The sequence below is a fragment of the Vulpes vulpes genome, chromosome 3 (assembly GCF_048418805.1).
Source record: "Vulpes vulpes isolate BD-2025 chromosome 3, VulVul3, whole genome shotgun sequence".
Classification (NCBI taxonomy): Eukaryota; Metazoa; Chordata; class Mammalia; order Carnivora; family Canidae; genus Vulpes; species Vulpes vulpes.
In genome coordinates this window covers 131035334-131056789 of record NC_132782.1, presented here as the reverse complement: position 1 = coordinate 131056789, position 21456 = coordinate 131035334, and the positions used below count along the sequence as shown (strand labels likewise).

Below are 21456 nucleotides of genomic sequence, written 5' to 3'. Positions count from 1 at the left end.
ACAATGAAAAGCTAAGAAGTTCAATACAAGTTTAGAGTCGAATTAAATTAACTTTTACTTTTTGAAAACAATAAGTAAGTAAGTAGTAAATATAACATTAACATGGTTTTTCTATAGGCTAGGAAATAAAAAAAATACTTACTATTATTTTCTTACAGTCCTTTCCTCTGCATAGTTCTGTATAGGTAGAGTATTGCACATATATAATCCAGCTTCCAACAAAAACCACCAACCAAGAAAAGAAAAGATATTTCATCCGCACATATGAAAAGCGAGCCTGTGAGTAAAAGAGCACATAACAATTATTCATTCAACACCAAGTCAGCATTCATTGTCCTAGAACATGATTTCCTCCCCCCCTTTTGGAAGAACTCAATATATATTCTAGGCTTTCACATGGCAATTCTACTAGAACAAAGTGTACTTTCACGGAGTCCAAATAGCACTGGTCTCAGAAAAGGAAGCTCCTCCATCCTGCCAAGGAAAAAGGAACAAAATACCCTTTAAAATGTATAACCTTTCAAATACCACCAGCATGGAAAGCTACTTATGAAGCATGAGCACGTGCACCATGTTTCCCTGGGAACTCCTTGAGGTCAGGTAAAGAGATACACCATTCCTACTTACTATGAGCTTACAGGAGATGATTTCAAATAAGATTTTTAAAGTTCTTTATGGATAATCAGTATAAAAATAATTTTGTTTTAAAGAAATAAAGACAGAGAATTTGGCCATTTGTTTAATGTCTCACAGTGAAGTGTAACCAGAATAAGAAATTAAACCTCCTGCTCATTCCTTTTTCTCTGTCGTATTCACCAAGGCTTTACATTCCTTCCATTCAACCAACCAAACGCTTCACCTAATAGATATTCTGGAAGCTCGAGGAGAATGTTGTTGCAACTATAAAAGGAAAAATGATTGGAGAAGAAGGGTTAAGATATATAAAGAATAAATTATTCTTCTTGTGTCAGCTTATGAAGCCACACAATGGGATCCTCTTTGCTTTGTTCTGCTCCCTGTTCTTTGCTATCTAATTGCAATTTGGGCCAGTTACTGCCTTTTCTCCAACAACAACATATCAAACAGTTTAATCCTTAAAAGTGTCAATTGGTCAAGATAATTGGACATTTATTTTTTAAGTCTGGATCTCCAATGGTCTGGTTTTATAAATGGTAAATTTGCGGGGTATGGAGATAATTGAACAGAATAAATTACAGATATGTAAACAAATAATGAAAAGCTACTTTTGCTTTTACAACCAGGAGCCAGTTTCTCACACTGGGTAACAGTAGGATACTGTGAGCACTGTGAGCATGCAAAGAAAGCAGAGAGAGATGAAAGAGACCTAAGTGCACCTGCAGAAGACAATGAGTGCAAAGGAAAAAGAGACCCAGGAAATACTGAATTCTGTTGGCTCTATTTGTGATTTAGATATCTGTGTCTGTGAGATTAATAGATGGTGAATTCCGGTACTGAAGAGCTTGAGTACAACGAATTCACAGAGAAGTAACAGGTCTTTGAGCTTTATTATTAAAATATAAAAAATGCCTTTAATGCAAGCTATATTTGTATAGCTCTAAATGATCCAGTAATAAGAAAATTGTCAGAATTCTAAATTAAATCACATAAATGACAATGGGATATACACTGAGGGGTTTGTTTGAAAGACACTTAAGATTACTTGGCCCTACTAAAGAGTGTCTAGTCATCAGACAGAAATTGACATGAACCAGTATTATGAAGCTTAAAGATGATTAAATGATGTAATGCCTATAGAACATAAGCACATTGCTAGGCACATGCAAAATACCCAACAAATATTAGCTAAATCAATTTGCAAGGCCCTCAGCAAAAAGCCAAGAAAGCTTTCACTATGATTTAGCCACCACCGTCTTTTTGGACTCGTAAAAAGAAAACTGAATCTGAATCTGATTAAGGCTTCAGCTCCAACTACAAGTTTACTGGAAATCCAGGAGACAGAGGAGTATAAGTGATCCTTCAGTAAGTGTCAGTAAGTGTGTCTAATAGTGTCAGTCTAATAGTGTCAGTAAGTGACACTATTAGAATATAATCAGCAAACTCCAGGCTGTGGAAAATGCAATACAAACAACCCAGTTCTCCAACACATAAGTTACAGAGGAGAAAATAAGGAGAAGATGGGGGAAATTGAAGACTAAAAAATATTTAAGAAATATATCAAACAATCGCAATCTGTGGATCTTTTCTGAGTCCTGATTCCAATGAAAAACTGTAAAAAAAATGACATTTATGAGACAATTGAAAATTTGAAGATAGGATATCTGATGTTATTAAGAAATTGTTTCAATTTTTCAGGCATGATAACATAATTTTTAAAGAAAAGAGCCCAATATTTTAGAGATAGACATTGAAATATTTATGAATGAAGTGATATATTCGGAATTTTCTTCAAAACAACATTCAAGAGAAAAGTAGGTGGGGTATAGTTGAAGCAAGACTGGCGATGAGTTGATAATTTTCAAGCTGAGTGATGGGTGCATGCATACCTTCTATTGTGTATGTTTTTTTCTATTGATGTAAAATTTTTAATGTTACACAATAAGGTGTACTTCTACACTTCCCATACATTCATCCAGCCGCTATGTATTGGTTGTCTGTTTTGTCTATTATTGTTATTGTCTTAGGCATTTTAAGAACATCTCTAGTTATTGGGGCACCTGGATGGTCTAGTTGGTTAGGGGTTGATTTCCACTCATGTCATGATTTTAGGATCGTGAGATCAAGCCTCAAGTGGGGCTCTGTGCGGGCGTGGAGCCTGCTTAAGATTTTCTCTCTCCCTTTCCCTCTCCCTCTGCGCCTCCTCTACCCACCTACCCTCCCTACCTCCACTGCTCATGCTTGAGCGCTCTCTCTCTTTAAAACAAAACAATCTCTAGTTATAAGAACAAATTATAAATCTACCCTACAAGGGCCCAATAGTTCAGAGGGTCACTTGAAGGACCACAGCATAATGTGATTTTAGTTTTTGAAGTCCAATATAATATGAATGTTTTATAGAGTTGTTTTTTTTTTTTTTTTTGAGGCAGGGTTTCTTTTTTTTTAAAGATTTTATTTATTTGAGACAGAGAGAGCAAGCAAGCATGTGTGAGCAAGGGGGAGGGGCAGAGAGAGAGGGAGAGGCCGAGGGAGAGAATCTCAAGCCAATTCCATGCTGAACTTGCTGTGGCTTCATGTGGGGCTCCATCTCCATTGTGACCTGAGCTAGAACTAAGAGTCACCGACTGAGCCACCCAGGCGCTCCTTGAGGCAGGATTTTAAAACAAGATGGGTTCAATTCATTTTGAAAAGAATCAAGGAAGACATGCTATATCCTTTTTCCTCTTCCTGCCTTGCTCTGAGGCAGGTATGTGTCCCAGAGTAAAGGAAAACACAGACCTAGTGAGGGTTTTTTTTTCCCAGTATTCAGGATCTGGTCCTGTCTTACCTTCTTCTTGACACTACCTCAAGCAATCTAGAGATGTTAACTGCCCTCTATCAATCATTTCTATTCAGGTTTTTGTATACATGTTCAGTAAAGCTATTGTAAGATGCTTTCAAGTGCATATTAAGCTTAATTATGTATAGACAATTAAGGCTTTTGTATATTTCTCTCTCCTGCATATTAAACCTAATAAAATTTGAAATCATTGTAATTTTTCTGTATCTCTCAAATAGCTACATTTTCTGATTTTCTCTGGCATATGTTTAAACTGAAAAACACTCTGTGAACCGGCGTGCCTGCTGAGCCCTTGTCATGGTACTGAATGCCAAAAATTTTGGAGAGGAACTTAGATTAATGGCGTTCCCAGTAGGGCACTGGGCATCACCGTTGTAGACATAATGACAAAAGGAGTGAGACGTTTTTATTCCAGCACGCCATGGAAAATCACTGTGATTTAGAGGTAACACAAAATAGTTACAAGGACCTTCATGTGTCCTCTAATATCTGCAGATCCCGCTGCTTCACATTTAAGAATAATGATTGAAGAAAAACAGCCGTAAATGACATTTCTAGCTATTAACTAATTTTATTTTCCTGTGCGGTAATCACTAAAATGTTTCCAGTGGTCTGTTCTGTACCAATTACCTAGACAATCCAGTCTTTGATTAAGAAATGTGATCGTTTTATTTATGCTGAACTATCCAAAATAATGCCTAGCAGTTTCTGTTTCAATTTTGTGCCTAGCTACTAATGGTACATTGCTTTATTCCAAATTATGCTCCTGAGAAGCATGATAAGAATTTTAGCAAGGGGTGCCTGGGTGGCTCAGTCGGTTAAGTGTTTGCCTTCAGCTCAGGTCATGATTCCAGGGTCCTGGGATGGAGCCCCATATCGCATCGGGCTCCCTGCTCAGCAGGGAGTCTGCTTCTCCAACCACTCCTCCCCTTGCTTGTGCTCTCTCTCTCAAATAATTAAATAAAATCTTAAAAAAAAGAATTTTAGTAAATATGCTATGGCAGTGATTCTCCAGGAACTGCTTTTGCCCCCTAGGGGACACCTGGCAATGTCTGGTGACATTGTTTGTTTCATGACATTTATTTCTCAACTGGGGAATGCTACTAGTATCTTGTGGGTAGAGGCCAGAGACTTTGCTAAACATCCTGCAATCCACTGAAGAACCTCCCACAGCAAAAAATTATCTGACCCCAATGTCAATAGTGCTAAGGGTGAGAAATCTTGCATTATGGTTACATTGTAAAATGAAAACAAAAATGGAAAGAATCAAAATTATATTACATTGTCATTTTATATTCAGTCTTTAAGGTATCAACTACTACTAATTAGAAAAATATAACATCTGTCTGGAAATAACAGAAGCAATTCTTTATGACTAGAGTAAATGATTAGCAGTATATTAGAGAAAAATCACTGGAGATGGCAAATCTATAAATAATGAAGCAAACTTTCTCTACCAACTCCACTCTAAAGAACAGTGATGGTTTTTATTCTTTTCTATATTGCTTGATCTCATTGTGATAACTTTTTATTTCAAAAGAAATCTGGAAACCTTTGATCTTATTTGAAGAATTTTATATTAAGTTTTAAAAACAGGCATAAAGGGGAAATACATTAAAATTTAAGACTACTTGCATTACTTATCTTTTTTTATACTCAACATCTTATGTAAACATAAAGCACATGGTCCTGTTTGCTTTATCCTTGACTACTCTCCACACAGATGTTCTTAATTTTGAGAAGTAGGGAAAAAATATCATATCTTTACTTTTACCCACACATATTTTGTTAACATATTTAGTGGACTTGAACATTCAGAAAACATAACAAATTGTTTTGACTTGCACAAACTCAAATACAATCATCTTATCATTCATCATATCAAAGAAAAAGCTGAGAGATACATGTTTGTCTTTTTATTCAAGTTTTTCAATTACCATTACTTTGAAATAATTTTTGAAAATATTTTTTTCCTTATTGTTATATTGACAACATTGCAGCTGGGTAATTTTTACTAAATATTTGGTAGGACTAACCTGGCTGGCTGATAAAACTAGAGTTAAAATTATGGATAAATGTCCCCAGATATAACTTTTACCCTTTTCTTTAAATACATTCTATTTATAGTAATAGTACTTTTGAAAAATATGCTAGCTATGAGAAACAGAAATATGAAGAAACCATTTAATAGGGTAAATATTTACTGTATGCCACAGCACATGCAGATAAACTTTATTTGGAATGGATCCTGTACCTTTATTAAAAAGGTGTCTTATTATTAGCTGGAGGCTATTGGAAAACCATTCAGAAGAATGTTTAAATGTACCAAATGTAAACTATCCTAGTGCTAACTTTCACAAACATCAAAAGACAATATTCAAAGAAGCATTAAAAAAGACCTTTCATGTCATTCCAAACAAGGAAAACCTTGGGTTTTTATAACTTAAAAATAGTGAAAAGAAAGGTTCTAAGAATGCCCATGCTCCCCAGCTTGTCTTAAGCATGAAAATGCTTATTTTTATGACAAAACTTTTAGAGAATTCCTTGTGAAACAGCAGTATTAGTCTAATAGTTTTTTAAGCATTCTTTATCTAAGATGTGAATTTTCATATTTATAGGATGAATCCTAGTTGTTTTCTGATCTAAATTCTAAAAGTTTTATTTATATATTTGCATGAGCATATTCTCTGTTTTGATTTTCTTACAGAAATAAAATTCCAGTAAGGAGTAGATAATTTTTACATTTTCTCTGAACGCTGGTTCATATTTCTTATGCTTCTGAGGCCGATGGCATGAAAATGCAAGAACACCTGGGGAATTAATTGCATGGGTTGGTCCTTAGGTCTGTGGCTAGTTTGAACGGTAACTTACTATTTCAAACAAGTGTCAAAGTATGGAAAAATATTCGTAATACAGTAAGTGAAAAAAATCAGTTTTCAAAACAGCATGTATGATATGTTCCCAATTTTGCTTTTTAAAAGAAAAGAGAAAAGGTCACCAATAGACTGTAGAAACTGTAAGGAAATAAACCAGAATGTCAAGAGTAGTTATCTCAAAAATGTCAAGAGTGGCGGGATCATGAATGATTTTTATTTTTATTTTTATTTTCTATTACACAGGTTTCCATAATAAATATATTACTATTTTATTTTTTGTAAAGATTTTATTCATTAGAGATACAGAGAGAGAGGCAGAGACATAGGCAGAGGGAGAAGCCGGCTCCCCGTAGGAAGCCCCATGCAGGACTCAACCCCGGGACTCCAGGATCACGCCCTGAGCTTCTGAAGGCAGACGCTCAACCGCTGAGCCACCCAGGCATCCCTATATTACTATTTTAATCAGAAAACCCCTACATATTTGCATGTAGGTGCTTAGCACATCTATTTAAAAATATATCTACAGGATCTGTAAGACTCCTATTTTTTATGAAAAAGTGGAGAGCCAGCATATTACAAAGCATGTGGGAGGGAGGGGTGCCTGGGTGGTTCCGACGCTAGAGCATCTGCCTTTGGCTCTGTGTCTGGGTCCCAGGATCCTGGGATTGAGCCCTGCTTTGGGCTCTCTGCTCAGCGGGGATCCTGCTTCTCCCTCTGCCCTTCCTCCTGCTTGTGTTCTCTCTCTCTCCCCCCCTCCTTTCCTCCCTCTCTCAAATAAATAAAATCTTAAAAAAAAAAAAAGCATGTGGGAGGGAAGTGTAGCCTCTATTAGCACTCTACATAAAAGTAATATTAGCATTTGCAACCACAAATTAACTCAGTCGTGGGATTCTTCAACATAACAGTGCAGAAAGACAGGGGTTAAGAAAGCAAAGTGTTCCAATTTTCTCTTGCTATATAACATCCTACCCCATAATTTTGTGGTTTACAACAATAATTTCCATCTCTCATGGTTCTGAGGGTTGACTGACTCAGCTGGTCAGTTCTCTCAAGTTTTTCATGCATTTGTGATCAGGGCTGAGGCATGTGAAGGACATAGACCTCTCAGCTGGAAGAGCTGGAACAGCTTCCTGTGGCTAGCTGGACTTCTTCAGGGCATGGTGCTCACGGTCAGTAGTCAGGCTTCTTACATGATGGCTGACTAACCACAGAACACATGTTCCCAGAGACCAAGATGGAAGCTGTGTCATTTTTGCCCCACTCTTATGGTAACACAGGGCCAGACCAGATTGAATATAGGGGGTACTCCCTAAAGGCAAGAATGCCAGAAGGCATGGTTCACTGAGGGGTCATGTCTGGAGACTAGCTACATCTGCAGAATAGGTTCAGCAAAGAAGGGTCTAGGGGTGAGAAGAAAAGCAATATGGAGGTCCCAGCCAGAAGGGAGATCATTTTTTTTGGCCATTCTAATTAAGGGCTCTCCTTTATTCCTTAGTGGGTAAGAAATGGAAACTGCAGTTAAATCCATTAATAGTAGTGTAGTTGTAAATATTTAAGTTGACTGAACATAGCTCTCATTTCATATCATGAGCTCAAAAACTACCGACAGATCTTGAGCTTATATATGCAAAGTCCCAAATTAAAGAGCTACTTGAGATACAGTTATAGATAAATTTCTGTTTAGCATTCACATTATCTTAATATTTTATTTAAGATTCTGGTACCTAAAATGGGAAAATCAGGTGTCTGTTTTCCCCTTTTAGTAGGCCTAAGGCACCATACTGAGTCTAGAGCTTACTGAAACATACAGTAGTCACATACAAATCTTTTTTTTTTTTTTAAAGATTTATTTATTTCTTTATGATAGGCAGAGAGAGAGAGAGAGAGAGAGAGAGGCAGGCAGAGCAGGTTCCATGCCGGGAGACAGACGTGGGACTCGATCCCAGGACTCCAGGATCGTGCCCTGGGCCAAAGGCAGGCGCTAAACCGCTGAGCCACACAGGGATCCCCATAACATACAAATCTTAAATGGGAATCCTAGTTGGCACTTAAATTCACTAACAATTCACTTACTAAAAATAAAGGTTGGCTAGGCTTTACTGAAACCTGAAGATTAAAAGGCACAGTTCCTTTATAAATTTTTTTTCCTTTATAAATTTTTAATTAACTATTTATTTTTTTAAAGATTTTATTTATTTATTCATGATAGTCACACAGAGAGAGGCAGAGACACAGGCAGAGGGAGAAGCAGGCTCCATGCACCGGGAGCCCGACGTGGGACTCAATCCCGGGTCTTCAGGATCGTGCCCCGGGCCAAAGGCAGGCGCCAAACCGCTGCGCCACCCAGGGATCCCTATAAATTTTTTTAAAAGATTTTATTTATTTATTCATGACAGACACACAGAGAGAGAGAGGCAGAGACATAGGCAGAGGGAGAAGCAGGCTCCATGCAGGTAGCCTGATGTGGGTGGGACTCGATCCCTGGTCTCCAGGATCATACTCCGGGCTGAAGGTGGTGCTAAACTGCTGGGCCACCAGGGCTGCCCACAGTTCCTTTAAAGTTCAGATTCTAAAGGACATTCTAGAGCAAATTTTATTTGAAATAGTTATATCTAAGGTCATACAGCCCAATTTTTAATACAGTTCAGAATCTTGGATTCTCTCGGAGAATCCGGAGGCTAACCGTTTATAATTTAAATGAAAGTTGATTATTGTAAAGGGTTCTTAAAAAGAAATTAGTTTTAGTTAATATTTTGTGATATTGATGAACTGCTGGGTTCTCTAGCTTCCCTTTACAGTATTTATTTATGGGACTTCTAGGCACAGTGGCAATTAAATATTAAAGCCTAATCTCCCTCTGATACATGAGAAAAGCGTTGTGTATGTTCAAACATTGGGGTAGCCAGAGAAGGGGTGTTGTTGTTCACCTCTGTACAACAACATTCTGCCTTTTATCACTGAAAGGACTGTGGCTGCTCTGGGAATGTAGTCTGAAAGGAGCTACTGTTCCTATGACCAGAGAGACGGTGTGGGGATTCTCTTCTCATTGGTTGGTACCCTGCCACAGTTTTCTAGGATCCCTAGAGCAGAACAATTTCTCCTTAGTTAAAAATACAACAGGTTAGAGTGTCCACAAAATTCATTCTAATCAGACATCTCTGAGGGTAAACTTTTAATTTGTTAAGCAATTAAAATGTAACTGACATATAAAATACAAACTATATCAGAGTTAGAAGAGTCTTCAATGGACCCAGATTCTATTTTTTTTTTTTTTGCCATCAAAGTACATTAATACCAGAAAACAGTACATGTCTAGTATAGGAAAGAAAATGGACAGTAAAGGATGCTTGGGTAGCTCAGTGGTTGAGCGTCTACCTTTGGCTCAGGTTGTGATCCTGGGGGCCTGGGTTCGAATACCACATTGGGCTCCCCACAGGGAGCCTGCTTCTCCCTCTGTCTCTGCCTCTCTCTGTGTGTCTCTCATGAATAAATAAAATCTTAAGAAAAAAAAAAAGAAAATAGGCAGTAAAGAATTATGTAATTCCAGTTATAAGTAGTCGTGGGGATGTAATGTACAGCATGGTGAATATAGTTAATTCTGTATTGTATATCTGAAAGTTGCTAAGAATAGACTATAAAGGTTCTTATCACAAGATGGGGATTAAGGAGGGCACTTGCGATAAACACTGGGAGATGTATGGAATTGTTGAATCACATTGTACACCTGAAACTAATGTAATACTGGATGTTAACTCTATTGGAATTTAAAATAAAATTTAAAAATTAAGTTCTTATCACAAGAAAAATGTAACTAGGTGTGGCGGTAGATGTTAAGTAAACATACAGTAGTGATAATTTTGCACTATATATATATATATATATATATATATATATTGCAAATCATTATGCAACATAATAAAATCATTGTGTTGCACACCTAAAACTAATACCATGATATACATCAACCATAATCTCAAAAAAACAAAAACAAAAAAGAAAAAAAGTAAATGATTCAGTTTGGTATATTCTTTTCCTGATTGTTTTCTATGTATGTATAAAAAATATACTTTTTTTTTTAAAGAAAAATGTGTCTTTCACTTAACATACTACAAACATGTACCTAGGCCATTAAATAGTCTTGATATTTAAAAAATATGAAATTTAAATTAATGTGTAACATTTTAGAGTATGGATGTGCCATAAATTATTTCACCCTATCTCTATTGTTAGACAGTTTTATTATTTCTCATATTGTGCTATAATAATAGCAATAACAACACTATTAATGAGAGCCAATATTTATTAGTGCTACTCTACCAAGAACTGTTATAAGCACTTTCTATACATTAATTTCCTTAATCTTCACAAAAACTCTATGATTCAATGTGATAAATTGGTTAGGGGTAAGAAAACCACAGTCCATGAGCCAAATCCTGTCTGCCACTGGGTTTTGTAAATACATTTTTATTGGAACACAGCCACACCATGCACTGATTTACTGTCTAAGGCTGCTTTCATGCTATCACAGCACAGTTGAGTGGTTGCAACAGAGACTGTATGGCCAGCAAAGCCAGAAATATTTACTATCCAGTTCTTTATAGAAATACTATGTCAACCCTTGCATTACAAATATTTATTCCCTCCCCCTGCTTCACTTTCCCTGTCTTACTGATGTTGGGCTTGGCCATGTGACTTGGCCAATGTCTGTTAGTAGATGCCATGCAAAGGAAAGCATATAATTGGGCTGCTGCCTTCTATTTCAGACACTGCCAGAAGACCAGTCCCTGGTAAGCCACCAATCCATAGCTCACTTGAACCAATAGCATGGTCTGGAATAAAGTGCAGCTCAAAACAGCTGCATACCAGCTGACCAGCAGATGTGATTACTCATTAGAAGTCACTGATGTTCATCGGATGCTCATTAGATGTCACTGAGTTTTGGGGGAAATTTGTTTTGCAGCATTGTTGTGGTAGCTAATAGATACTGGAGGGAATTACTATTCTCTCCTTATAGGGATTTCTATGAGTGGGAGAGTATTCTATTTACAGATGGAGAAACTCAGAAAAATATGAGGCTATATTAGGAGTAAGTCAGACAACCAGGATTTAAATTGAGGCAACTTGGCTTCAGTGCCTGTACTTACTTTATTTTACTTTACTCTATCACCCATTGTATTAAATATGCAAATATTTGCTGGGGTATCTGATTATTTCTTCAGGAAAGATTTCAGTGAATGAAATTTCTAGGTCAAAGGGTGGTAGTTTTAAAAGGTTTATGATACATATAATTATAATATATATAATATATATAATACATATCATTAATTGCTTTCCAAAAGGTTTACAACAATTAACATTCTACTGGTTTTTCAGATGCATTTTTTTTTTCAGATGCATTTATTTACCTTCCTCCACATCCAATTTTTAAGGCAAATTACCGTTTTAGTTTCAATTTTCTGACAATGGCCTTGATGCCTTTTATATGTTCTCTGAATCTTTAGCATTGGTTGTGGCCAATATCAGTCAAAATTGAAAGTACCCCACTTTGGGGATGACCTCAGACCAATTCAGATATCTTAAGAGCTACCGTGGTTGAATATTTTAGGCCTGACCTAAGTAAATTATTCTAAAGAACAACTAGAAGCCCAGAGGAATCTAAAATGAACCTTCAGGTTATGTGAGTCCAACCAATGGCAAATGTGACCTTCTAACTGTTCATATCAGAGGACAGAGAGGTTACAGAAGCATTCCTTCTTGGAATGAACATCACCAACATCTACCTATCCTCTTTTCAGCTTGATACTAAAACTTGATAGGTGAAGCAGTTTTTAAATTAAGTATTATTATTTTAGAATAGCTCTCAAAGTCCATTTAGAATGGTAGATTCTATTTTTAAAATACTACAAATCATGCAAACCAGATGGCAATCTCTAATTTTGGAATTTCTCAGACAGGTGCTAATCTAAAATTGTCTTCTTATTTCTCTTTTCGATTCCAGAGAAAGCTAAAAAAACACAAAACAACAACAAAGCAAAACTTACAGAAAATGCTTCAAAGGCAAATGACAGTGATTTTGATCATAGCAATTTCCACTTACAAGAAAAGGAGCTGACTTATAAAGGGAATGCACTGAGACAGTTTCTATATGAAAGTGTTTTGCTGGTCTTGTGGAAAGTGAGGTACCTACACACTAGCAGTCACTTATTGCAACACAAGTACTGAGAGAAATACTTTGTCGGAGGGGAAAATGCTGAAAAGTAATAAAAAAAATTCTCATTTAAATATAGCGATAGAATTACCTATGGTGCTTAAGATAATGGGTATCTTGTAAATAAATTATGTTTGTAGTGGTTGTTGCTACCAATATCTCAAATATGCAACATATACTCTATTTTTTAAAAAAGATTTTATTTATTTATTCACGAGACACAGAAAGAGGGGCAGAGACACAGGCAGAGGGAGAAGCAGGCTCCTCACAGGGAGCCCAAAGCAGGACTCAATCCTGGAACCCCGGGATCACAGCCTGACCCCAAGACAGACGCTCAACTGCTGAGCCACCCAGGCATCCCAAATATGCAACATATACTCTAAACACAAAAATGCCAGTGAATTTTTAAAGTTATACCTAAGGCCAAGCTAACTTGACACTATTTTAAGTATTCCGTTTTTCTTCCACAACCCACTAATTCCTAAAATTCCTAGTTATTAATATATGGACCATAATAAGGCCTTATCTGCTTAGAAATATTAAACCAGAGATTATGTCTTAGATGGGTGAGTATCAGCAACAGCATAGAAGCACAGGTTGTTCAGAGCTAAAAGAGGCCTTGCAGATCACACAGTTGGAATCTATAATTTTATAACAGAGGCCCCAAATGGCTTGGAATTCATCATATATCACTCAGTAAATTATGTGACCTTGGCAAGTTACTAAACTTCCCTGAGATTTAGTGTCTTCATCTATGAAATGCCGTTGTTGTGAAACTAAACAAAATCACAGACAAAAAAAAATATACTTAAGACTTCCTATTCATAGAAGTGTAAGATAAGTAATAATACCATGACATATGTATCAGGGATATGTGCTCAAAAAAATTTCCCAAAACAAATGCACAATGAAAATTGTGGGGATCAGTGAAAAAGGCACAGTGCCCAGGACCTGGTAGTGTTCATTTCTCCCAAGTAAGTTCAGACCTGGCACTCTTGCTCTTTTTATTATGCCATGGGTCTCTATCTAGAATCTAATGGCCCCAAACCAGCCTAGCTGTGAAACAAAAAGGGCTGAGCTGTCTGTATGGAGGAGCCTAAATTACCTCTCATTTTTAAAGCTGAATTGGAAATGCATCCAGTGTTGGACCAGCAGAAGGAAGCTCACATTTTGGCTGCCTCCACTGGACCCACCCTGTGACTGACTACACAAAAGAGGTCAGTTTCCTGGCTCTGCCAGCTTCTTTAAATGTTTGATATTCAAGTACATGACAGAATAATTTAAACTTTCTAATCTTTATTTTAGGTTGCTAGGAGTTTAAAGGTATGACTTAAATTAATTGGGAAAATAGCAAAATAGAGAAATTAAAAGATGTTGCATAGCCCATAAACACCAAAAGCTTTCTACATTTTTGGGAGATTTTGGGGCGGCTTTGCACATCTTATCTCAATACAAATATAGAATTCTTTTAAAGATAAATAAAAATAACCATTATTTGTATTGCTTTATGTATGTGTATGCATAAAAGATTCTCAATATAGTGATAAAATTTAAATTATTTTCTGGACTCACTTTCCCTATCACCTCAGCTCTAAGTGTAAAGGGTGTGTGTGTGTGTGTGTGTGTGTATGTGTGTTAATGTATTTATACATATATGTGTGTGTGTATAATTAGAATAGTGTTGAAATTATAAGTTAACTTAAAAGGATAGTCTAAAATATTTCTAATACTTAATGGGTTGTTCGATAGAAAATCAGTCATTATTTTCCTATTTATATTGAACTTAATAGTAAAAATAGCTTACAAAACTGGATAAAGTTAATCACCACATGCCACAGGTTATGTACTTTAGATAGCTCCGCATCAAGTATTTTTCTTTAAAAAAATACATTTAAAAATATTTTTTAAAAATATATTTAAAAATATTTTAAAAAATTAAATCAGACAGTGGCTACTTTGGTGGGTGACTGATTGGGAAGGCTCATCAGAGAAATTTCTAGGGAGATGGAAATATTTTGCATTTTACTAGAGGTGAGGTTTACATTAGATAAATGCATTTATCAAAGCTGATCAAACTGTACAACTTAATATCTGAGCATTTTATTGTATGTAAATCAGACTGTTAAAATAAGAAAAATTTAAAAATAATATTTTAAAAATAATTATTTTAAAAATAAATATGTCAAGTACTGAACTACACTGAAAAATGTCTATCTCTTAGAGAGTCAAGAAAAAAATCAGGAAGCAACTATACTGGAGTTATGGCCATAAGAAATACCAGGAAAAGGGAAGCATTTGAAAGATAGGAGGTAGAATGATCAGGATTTCGTGGTTAAATCAACATGGGAGTGATGGTGAGGGGGAAATCAAGGACTCCCTGTTTTCTGGCTTGAGTAACTGGATGGATCATGGTGTCACTTCCTAAAACTGGGAACAATGGAAGACAAAAACATTAGGGGAAGGATAAAAGGATGAGTTCAGTTTTGCACATGCTGAGACTAACCTTGCCTGTGAGTCATGTAAGTGATATTTAGGAGGCAAGTGGATATACAGGTCTATGACTGAGAAAACAGAGGCCAGAGCTGGAGGCAGAGGTTTAGGAGTCCCAGGGAAGGCTCAGGAGAGACACAAGGAAAGTAATAAAACCCACGGCAAGCTGCTATCACAGAAAAAACTCAGAGTGAGAACAGGGTTTTTAGAACCGAGTCCTGAGAATCTTCACTAGTTAATGGTGGGGTGAAAAAGGAAGAGCTGTAACAGAGAACATGCAGGAGCAGACTGGCTGGAAGTAAACAAGAATGTCATGTAGAAATCACAGAAAGAGAATTTCAAGAAGCAGAGGGCAACCGACAGTGGCAAACGTAGCTGAGAGGTGGTGAAGCTGGGGGCTGAAAAGTATTCACGGCCTTTGTTGACACCGAAGTGAGGGTTTACCTGCAACTTCACGGGAGAGAGGCCAAACTGGAGTGAGCTGAAGAGCAGGAGATATGAAAAATAAAGACCAAGTAGACAGCTCTTAAGAGAAGTCGGACTACACAGAGGAAAAAAGACATAGGGCATTAGCTGGGCTTGAGGCAGAAGTTTTTTTTTAAAGATTAATTAATTAATCAATTAATTATTTATGACACACAGGGAGAGGCAGAGACATAAGCAGAGGGAGAAGCAGGCTCCTTGTGGGGAGCCTGATGCAGTACTCAATTCCAGGACCCCAGGATCATGACCTGAGCCAAAGGCAGACACTCAACCACTGAGTCATCCAGCAACTCCAGGCATATCTCATTTTATTATGCTTCACTTTATTGCATGTTGCAGATATTGTGTGTATGTTTTTTAAAAGATTTTATTTGAGAGACAGAGAGAGAAAGCGTGCGCACAAGCAGGGGGGAGGGGCAGAGGGAGAAGGAGAAGCAGGTCCCCTGCTGAGCAGGGAGCCCAAGGAGGGACTCGATCCCAGGACCCAGAGATCATGACCCAGTTGGAAGGCAGATGCTTAACTGACTGAGCCATCTACAGACCCCCTATTGATACCATCTTCTAATAGCATTTGCTCATTTTGTGTCTCTGTATCATATTTTGGTAATTCTTGCAGTATTTCAAACTTTTTAAATTTTATTTGCTATAGTGATCTATGATCAATGATCTTTATAATTGTTCTGGGGAGCCACTCAGATATAAAATGGTACACTTAATCAAGAAATGCTGTATCTTCTGACTACTCCACAGAGTGACCCAATTCCACACTCCTCCCCCTATCTTTCACTCTCCCCTGGGCCTCCTTATTCTCTGAAACACAACAATATTGAAATTAGGCAATAATTACACTACAATGGCCTCTAAGTGTTCTAGTGAAGGGAAGAATCATACTGTTTCTCACTTTAAATCAAAAGCCAGAAATGGCAAAGCTTAGTGAGGAAGGCGTATCAAAAGCTGAAATAGGCCCAAACTAGGCCTCTTGTGCTAAACACTCAGCCACGTTGTGAGCGCCAAGGAAAACTTGAAGGAAATTAAAAGTGCTACTCCAGTGAACACACAAATGATAAGAAAGCGAAACAGCCTTCCTGCTGACACAGAGAAAGTTGCAGTGGTCTTGATAGAAGCTCAAACCAGCCACAACATTCCTTTAAGTCAAAGTTTAATCCAGAACAAGGCCTTAACTCCTCAGTTCTGTGAAGATTCAGAGAGGTGAGGAAGCTGCAGGATAAAAGTTAGAAGCTAGCAGAGGTTGGTTCATAATATCTAGGTAAGAAGCCGTCTGTATGATATAAATGTGTAAGATGAGCATCAGGTGTTGATATAGAAGCCACAGCAAGTTATCTGGAATATGTAGCTAAAATAATTCATGAAGGTAGCTACACTCAATGTAGATTTTCAATGTAGACTAAACAGCTTTATGTTGGAGAAAGATACCATGTAGGACTTTCATAGCTGGAGAGGAAAAGTCAGTGCCTGGCTTCAAAGCTTCAAAGGACAGGCTGATTCTCTTATTTAGGAGTTAATACAGCTGGTGACTTGAAGTTGAAGCCAGTGCTCATTTACCATTCTGAAAATCTTAGGGCCTTTAAGAATTGTGCTAAATCTACACTGTCTGTGCTCTATAAATGGAACAACAAAGCCTGCATGATACCAGATCTGTGTACAACATGGTTTACTGAATATTTTAAGCCCACTATTGAAAACTCTTACTCAGAGAAAAGTTTCCTTTCAAAACATTACTGCTCCTGATGGGAGATGCACAATGAGATTAATGTTGTTCTCATGCCTACTAACACACCATCCATTCTATAGCCCATGGGTCAAGGGATAATGTCAACTTTCAAGTCTTATTACATACGAAATACATTTCATAAGGCTATAGTTGCAACAGACAGTGATTCCTCTGATAGAACTGGGCAAAGTCAATTGAAAACCTTCTGGAAAGGATTCACCATTCTAGGTGCCATTAAGAACATGCATGCTTCATGGGAAGAGGTCAAAATATCAACATTAACAGGAGTTTGGAAGAAGATGATTTCACCCCTCATGGATGACTTCAAGGGGTTTAGGACTTCAATGAAGGAAGTAACTGCAGATGTGGAGACAGCAAAGAACTAGAATTAGAAGTGGTACCTAAAGATGTGATATCTCAGGATATCCGATGATAAAACTTTCACAGATAAGGAGTTGCTTCTGATGGTAAGCAAAGAAAATGGTACTTAAGATGAAATCTACTCCTGGTGATGATGCTGTGAAGACTGTTGAAATGACAACAGAGGATTTAGAATATTACATACATTTAATTGACAAAGCAGCATCAGGGCTTGAGAGGACTGACTCCAATTTTGAAAGATATTCTACTTTGGGTAAAGTGTTATCAAACAGCCACACATGCTACAGAGAAATTGTGAAAAGAAGAGTTCACTGGTGCAGTAAACTCATTGCTGTCTTATTTTAAGAAATTGCCACAGCTGCCTCAGTCTTCAGCAGCTACTACCCTGCTCAGTCAGCAGCCATCAGCACTGAGGCAAAACTATCCACCAGCAAAAAGATTACGACTCACTGAAAGTCCAGGTGATGGTTAGCATTTTTTAGCAATAAAATATTTTTTAAAGTATGTACATTTTTTAGACACAATGCTACTGTGCACTTAATAGACTATAGTGTAGCATAAACATAACTTTTATATGCACTGGGAAACCAAAAATTTCATTCGGTTCACTTTATTGCAAATTCACTTTATTACACTGGCCTGGAACCAAATCCACAATATCTCTGAAGTATGCCTGTACTAGGATTTAGGGGAAAAAATAAGGATGGGTTAATTACTGCAGTTGGAACGGAATAAGGGGCACCTGGCTGGCTCAGTCGGAAGGACATGTGACTCTTGATATCCGGGGCATGAGTTCAAGTCCCATGCTGGGTGTAGAGATTATTTAAATAAATATTTTTTAAAAAACAACAACTAAGGAATTAAGGAGTACATTAGTTCCAGAGCTCATAGAGTGCTTCAGCATTCCTCACCCTGGCAGAGCATTCCCTTTATGCAATTTATGTAACTGAAACAGGAGTCTTTGCCTTCTTTGTACGAATAAATCACAAGTGGTCAGGCAAGACTCCTTTATCATGAATAAGAACCAGGGGCAAGTTCCTTTTTGTTCAGTTCTTGTTGATTCAGATCAAGTACATAACTCAGTTTGGTCAAACATTCTTTTTTCAACACGTGGGTGTTTGAAAAGTTTTATCAGTACTTTGCTCTAAAAATTCTTACCTAACCACAAATCCTCTATGCCACAAAGAAATTTAAAGGGCTCTTATTTATATTCACCATAAAAATTATAATTCAATATTTCTTAAAGTGCAGCCCTTTGATCTCTTAGGACGCCTGGGTGGCTCTGTGGCTGAGCATCGCCTTTGGCTCAGGATGTGATCCCAGGGTCCTGGGATGGAGTCCTGCATTGGGCTCCCTGCAGGAGGCTGGCTTCTCCCTTTGCCTATGTCTCTGCCTCTCTCTCTGTCTCTCTCATGAATAAATAAAATCTTAAAAAAGAAAAAAGAATCAGCTGATGTAATTTTTTAAAATGCTGGTTGCCAAGATCTACCCTCCAACCTAATAAATCAGAATCCTTAGTGATGAAGCCTTGGAATATGCATTTTAAAAGCTCCCCAGATTATTCATATTAAATTTAGGGGAACCAGTTATGGACAAAGGCTAAACAAATAATAATCTCTCAGGAATCACCTTTCTAGTTTATTAAAATGAGATTACATTTAACAACTACTTTACTGGTAATAGTGTCAGAACTAGAATGTATCATTCAAAGTCCTTTCCATTCCAAGATTTCATAAAATAATAAGTGATTTATTAGTAATACATAATAACAACTATTATTAAGAGGAGTATGCTATAGTTCTTAATTATTTGAACCAATAATTTACAATTAGATTTCTTTTTTTTTTTTAGTAATTGAAGAACCACATGTAGCAGGTTTGTGTATCCTCTACTAGGGCTGAGTACACAACAGTTTCAACACTACAAGGATCCTCTAAGTTGCCCTTTTATAACCACATCCACCTTTATGCTCTCCCCTTACTCCCTGGCAGCCATCAATCAGTTCTCCTTCTCCACAATTTCAGGAATGTCATATAAACGGATTCACACAGTATGTAAACCATCAGGGCTGGCTTTTTTTACTCAGCATCATTTTCTGGAGTCCTCCAGGTTGTTTTATGTGTTGCTTGCTCCTTCCTCTTTTATTGCTGAGTCATACTCCACCATATGTACATACCACAGTTTGTTTAACCACATTTATTGCAGGACATCCGGGGTGATTCCAGTTTTAGAGTATTACAAATAAAGCTACTATGAACATTACTATATAGGTTTTGAAGTGAAAATAAGCTTTCATTTCTGTGGAATAGATGCCCAAGAGTGTAACCACTGGGTTGCATGGTAATGACATGTTTAGTTTTTAAAGGAATGGCCAAACTCTTTCCCAGAGTGGCTCTACCATTTTACATTCCCACTAGCAATGTATGAGGATATAGCTTCTCTGTATCCTCACCAACTTTTGGTGTTGTCACTGACTTCACTTTTTAAAAAAATTTTATTTCAATTCAATTAATGAACACATAGTGTATCGTTCATTAGTTTCAAAGGTAGAGTTCAGTGATTCATCAGTTGCATACAACACCCAGTGCTCATCACACCACATGCTCTCCTTAATGCCCATTAGTTTTCATCACTGCACATGTTAAAAATGAGAAGTGATAAGTACATTACCAGCAACAACATCATGTTTACATACGTGTATATAGGGAGCCACATAATTAATTAGGCCATTATTTCCAGTCATCTTGCTCATGCCAAAACATATCTCCTTGCTTGCTTGCTTTTTACTTTAGTGCTGTGTGGGTTTTTTGTATGTGTGCTTCTTTTTTTTTTTTTTTTTAAGTTTTTATTTAAATTCCAGTTAGTTAACAGGAGTGTAATATTAGTTTCAGGTGTAAGATAGAGTGATTCAGCACTTTCATAAAACACCAAGTGCTCATCACAAGCAAGGGGTAAGATTCAATACTGACTCCAGCACAATAGTGATTTATACAGTTGATTCCCAACCTCCTCAATTGATGTGTGAGATAGGGTAAGAGGTGGGCCAAGATACTGGTTGCCTGAACCTCAGGCCAGTCAGCTCTGGTCGCCAGTAACCCTTTCTGTTTCCTCTAGTACTTTACAAATTATCATTCTCTTTTTTTGCCAGATGTGAAAAACATGGGGAAATACCAGTCTACTCATTTGTCTCCCTAGCTGTAGAATATTTCTGCTTTGAGACTACTACAAAGATGGATTCTGAGTCAGTATATAAAGGATAGCAAAAATACCCAATTTAGGGGCAGCCCCAGTGGCCCAGCGGTTTAGCGCCACCTTCGGCCCAGGGTGTGATCCTGGAGATATAGGGTGGAGTCTCACGTCGGGCTCCCTGCATGGAGCCTGCTTCTCCCTCTGCCTGTGTCTCTGCCTCTCTCTATCTCTCTCTCTCTCTCGATCTCTCTCTCTCTCTCAATCTCTCTCTCTCTCTCTCTCTCTCTCTCTCTCTGTGTTTGTCATGAATAAATAAATAATATCTTTTAAAAAAAATAAATAAATAATATCTTTGAAAAAATACCCAATTTATTCTATTATCAGCCCCTTTGTATTAATTTGGGTGAAAATAGGTACTGTGCATGCTCCATGGCATACTTTTTATAAGAGAATTAAATAATCTCTAAAATTCCTTCTAGCTCCATGAGGTGTAACTAAACTACTTTAATAACTGACAAATAGGGGCAAGATAATGCAACAATACCATAAATAAGTGTGTAGGATATCATATAGCTGGAGACCTCACTCACTTCTCTGACTCACAGTGGCTGCTGTCAGAGCC

At 37.2% G+C, this 21456-nt stretch overlaps 1 protein-coding gene across 3 annotated transcripts in view; it reads right to left on the bottom strand.

The window, feature by feature from the left end:
• DIPK1A (divergent protein kinase domain 1A) overlaps positions 1 to 21456 on the bottom strand; it is a 114082-nt gene that overhangs the window by 31123 nt on the left and 61503 nt on the right. For all 3 annotated transcript variants that reach the window (XM_072754610.1, XM_072754611.1, XM_025996508.2), the window contains one exon: positions 143 to 277. In XM_072754610.1, coding sequence (XP_072610711.1) covers positions 143 to 277 — 135 coding nt within the window. The remainder of the gene's footprint in view (positions 1 to 142; positions 278 to 21456) is intronic.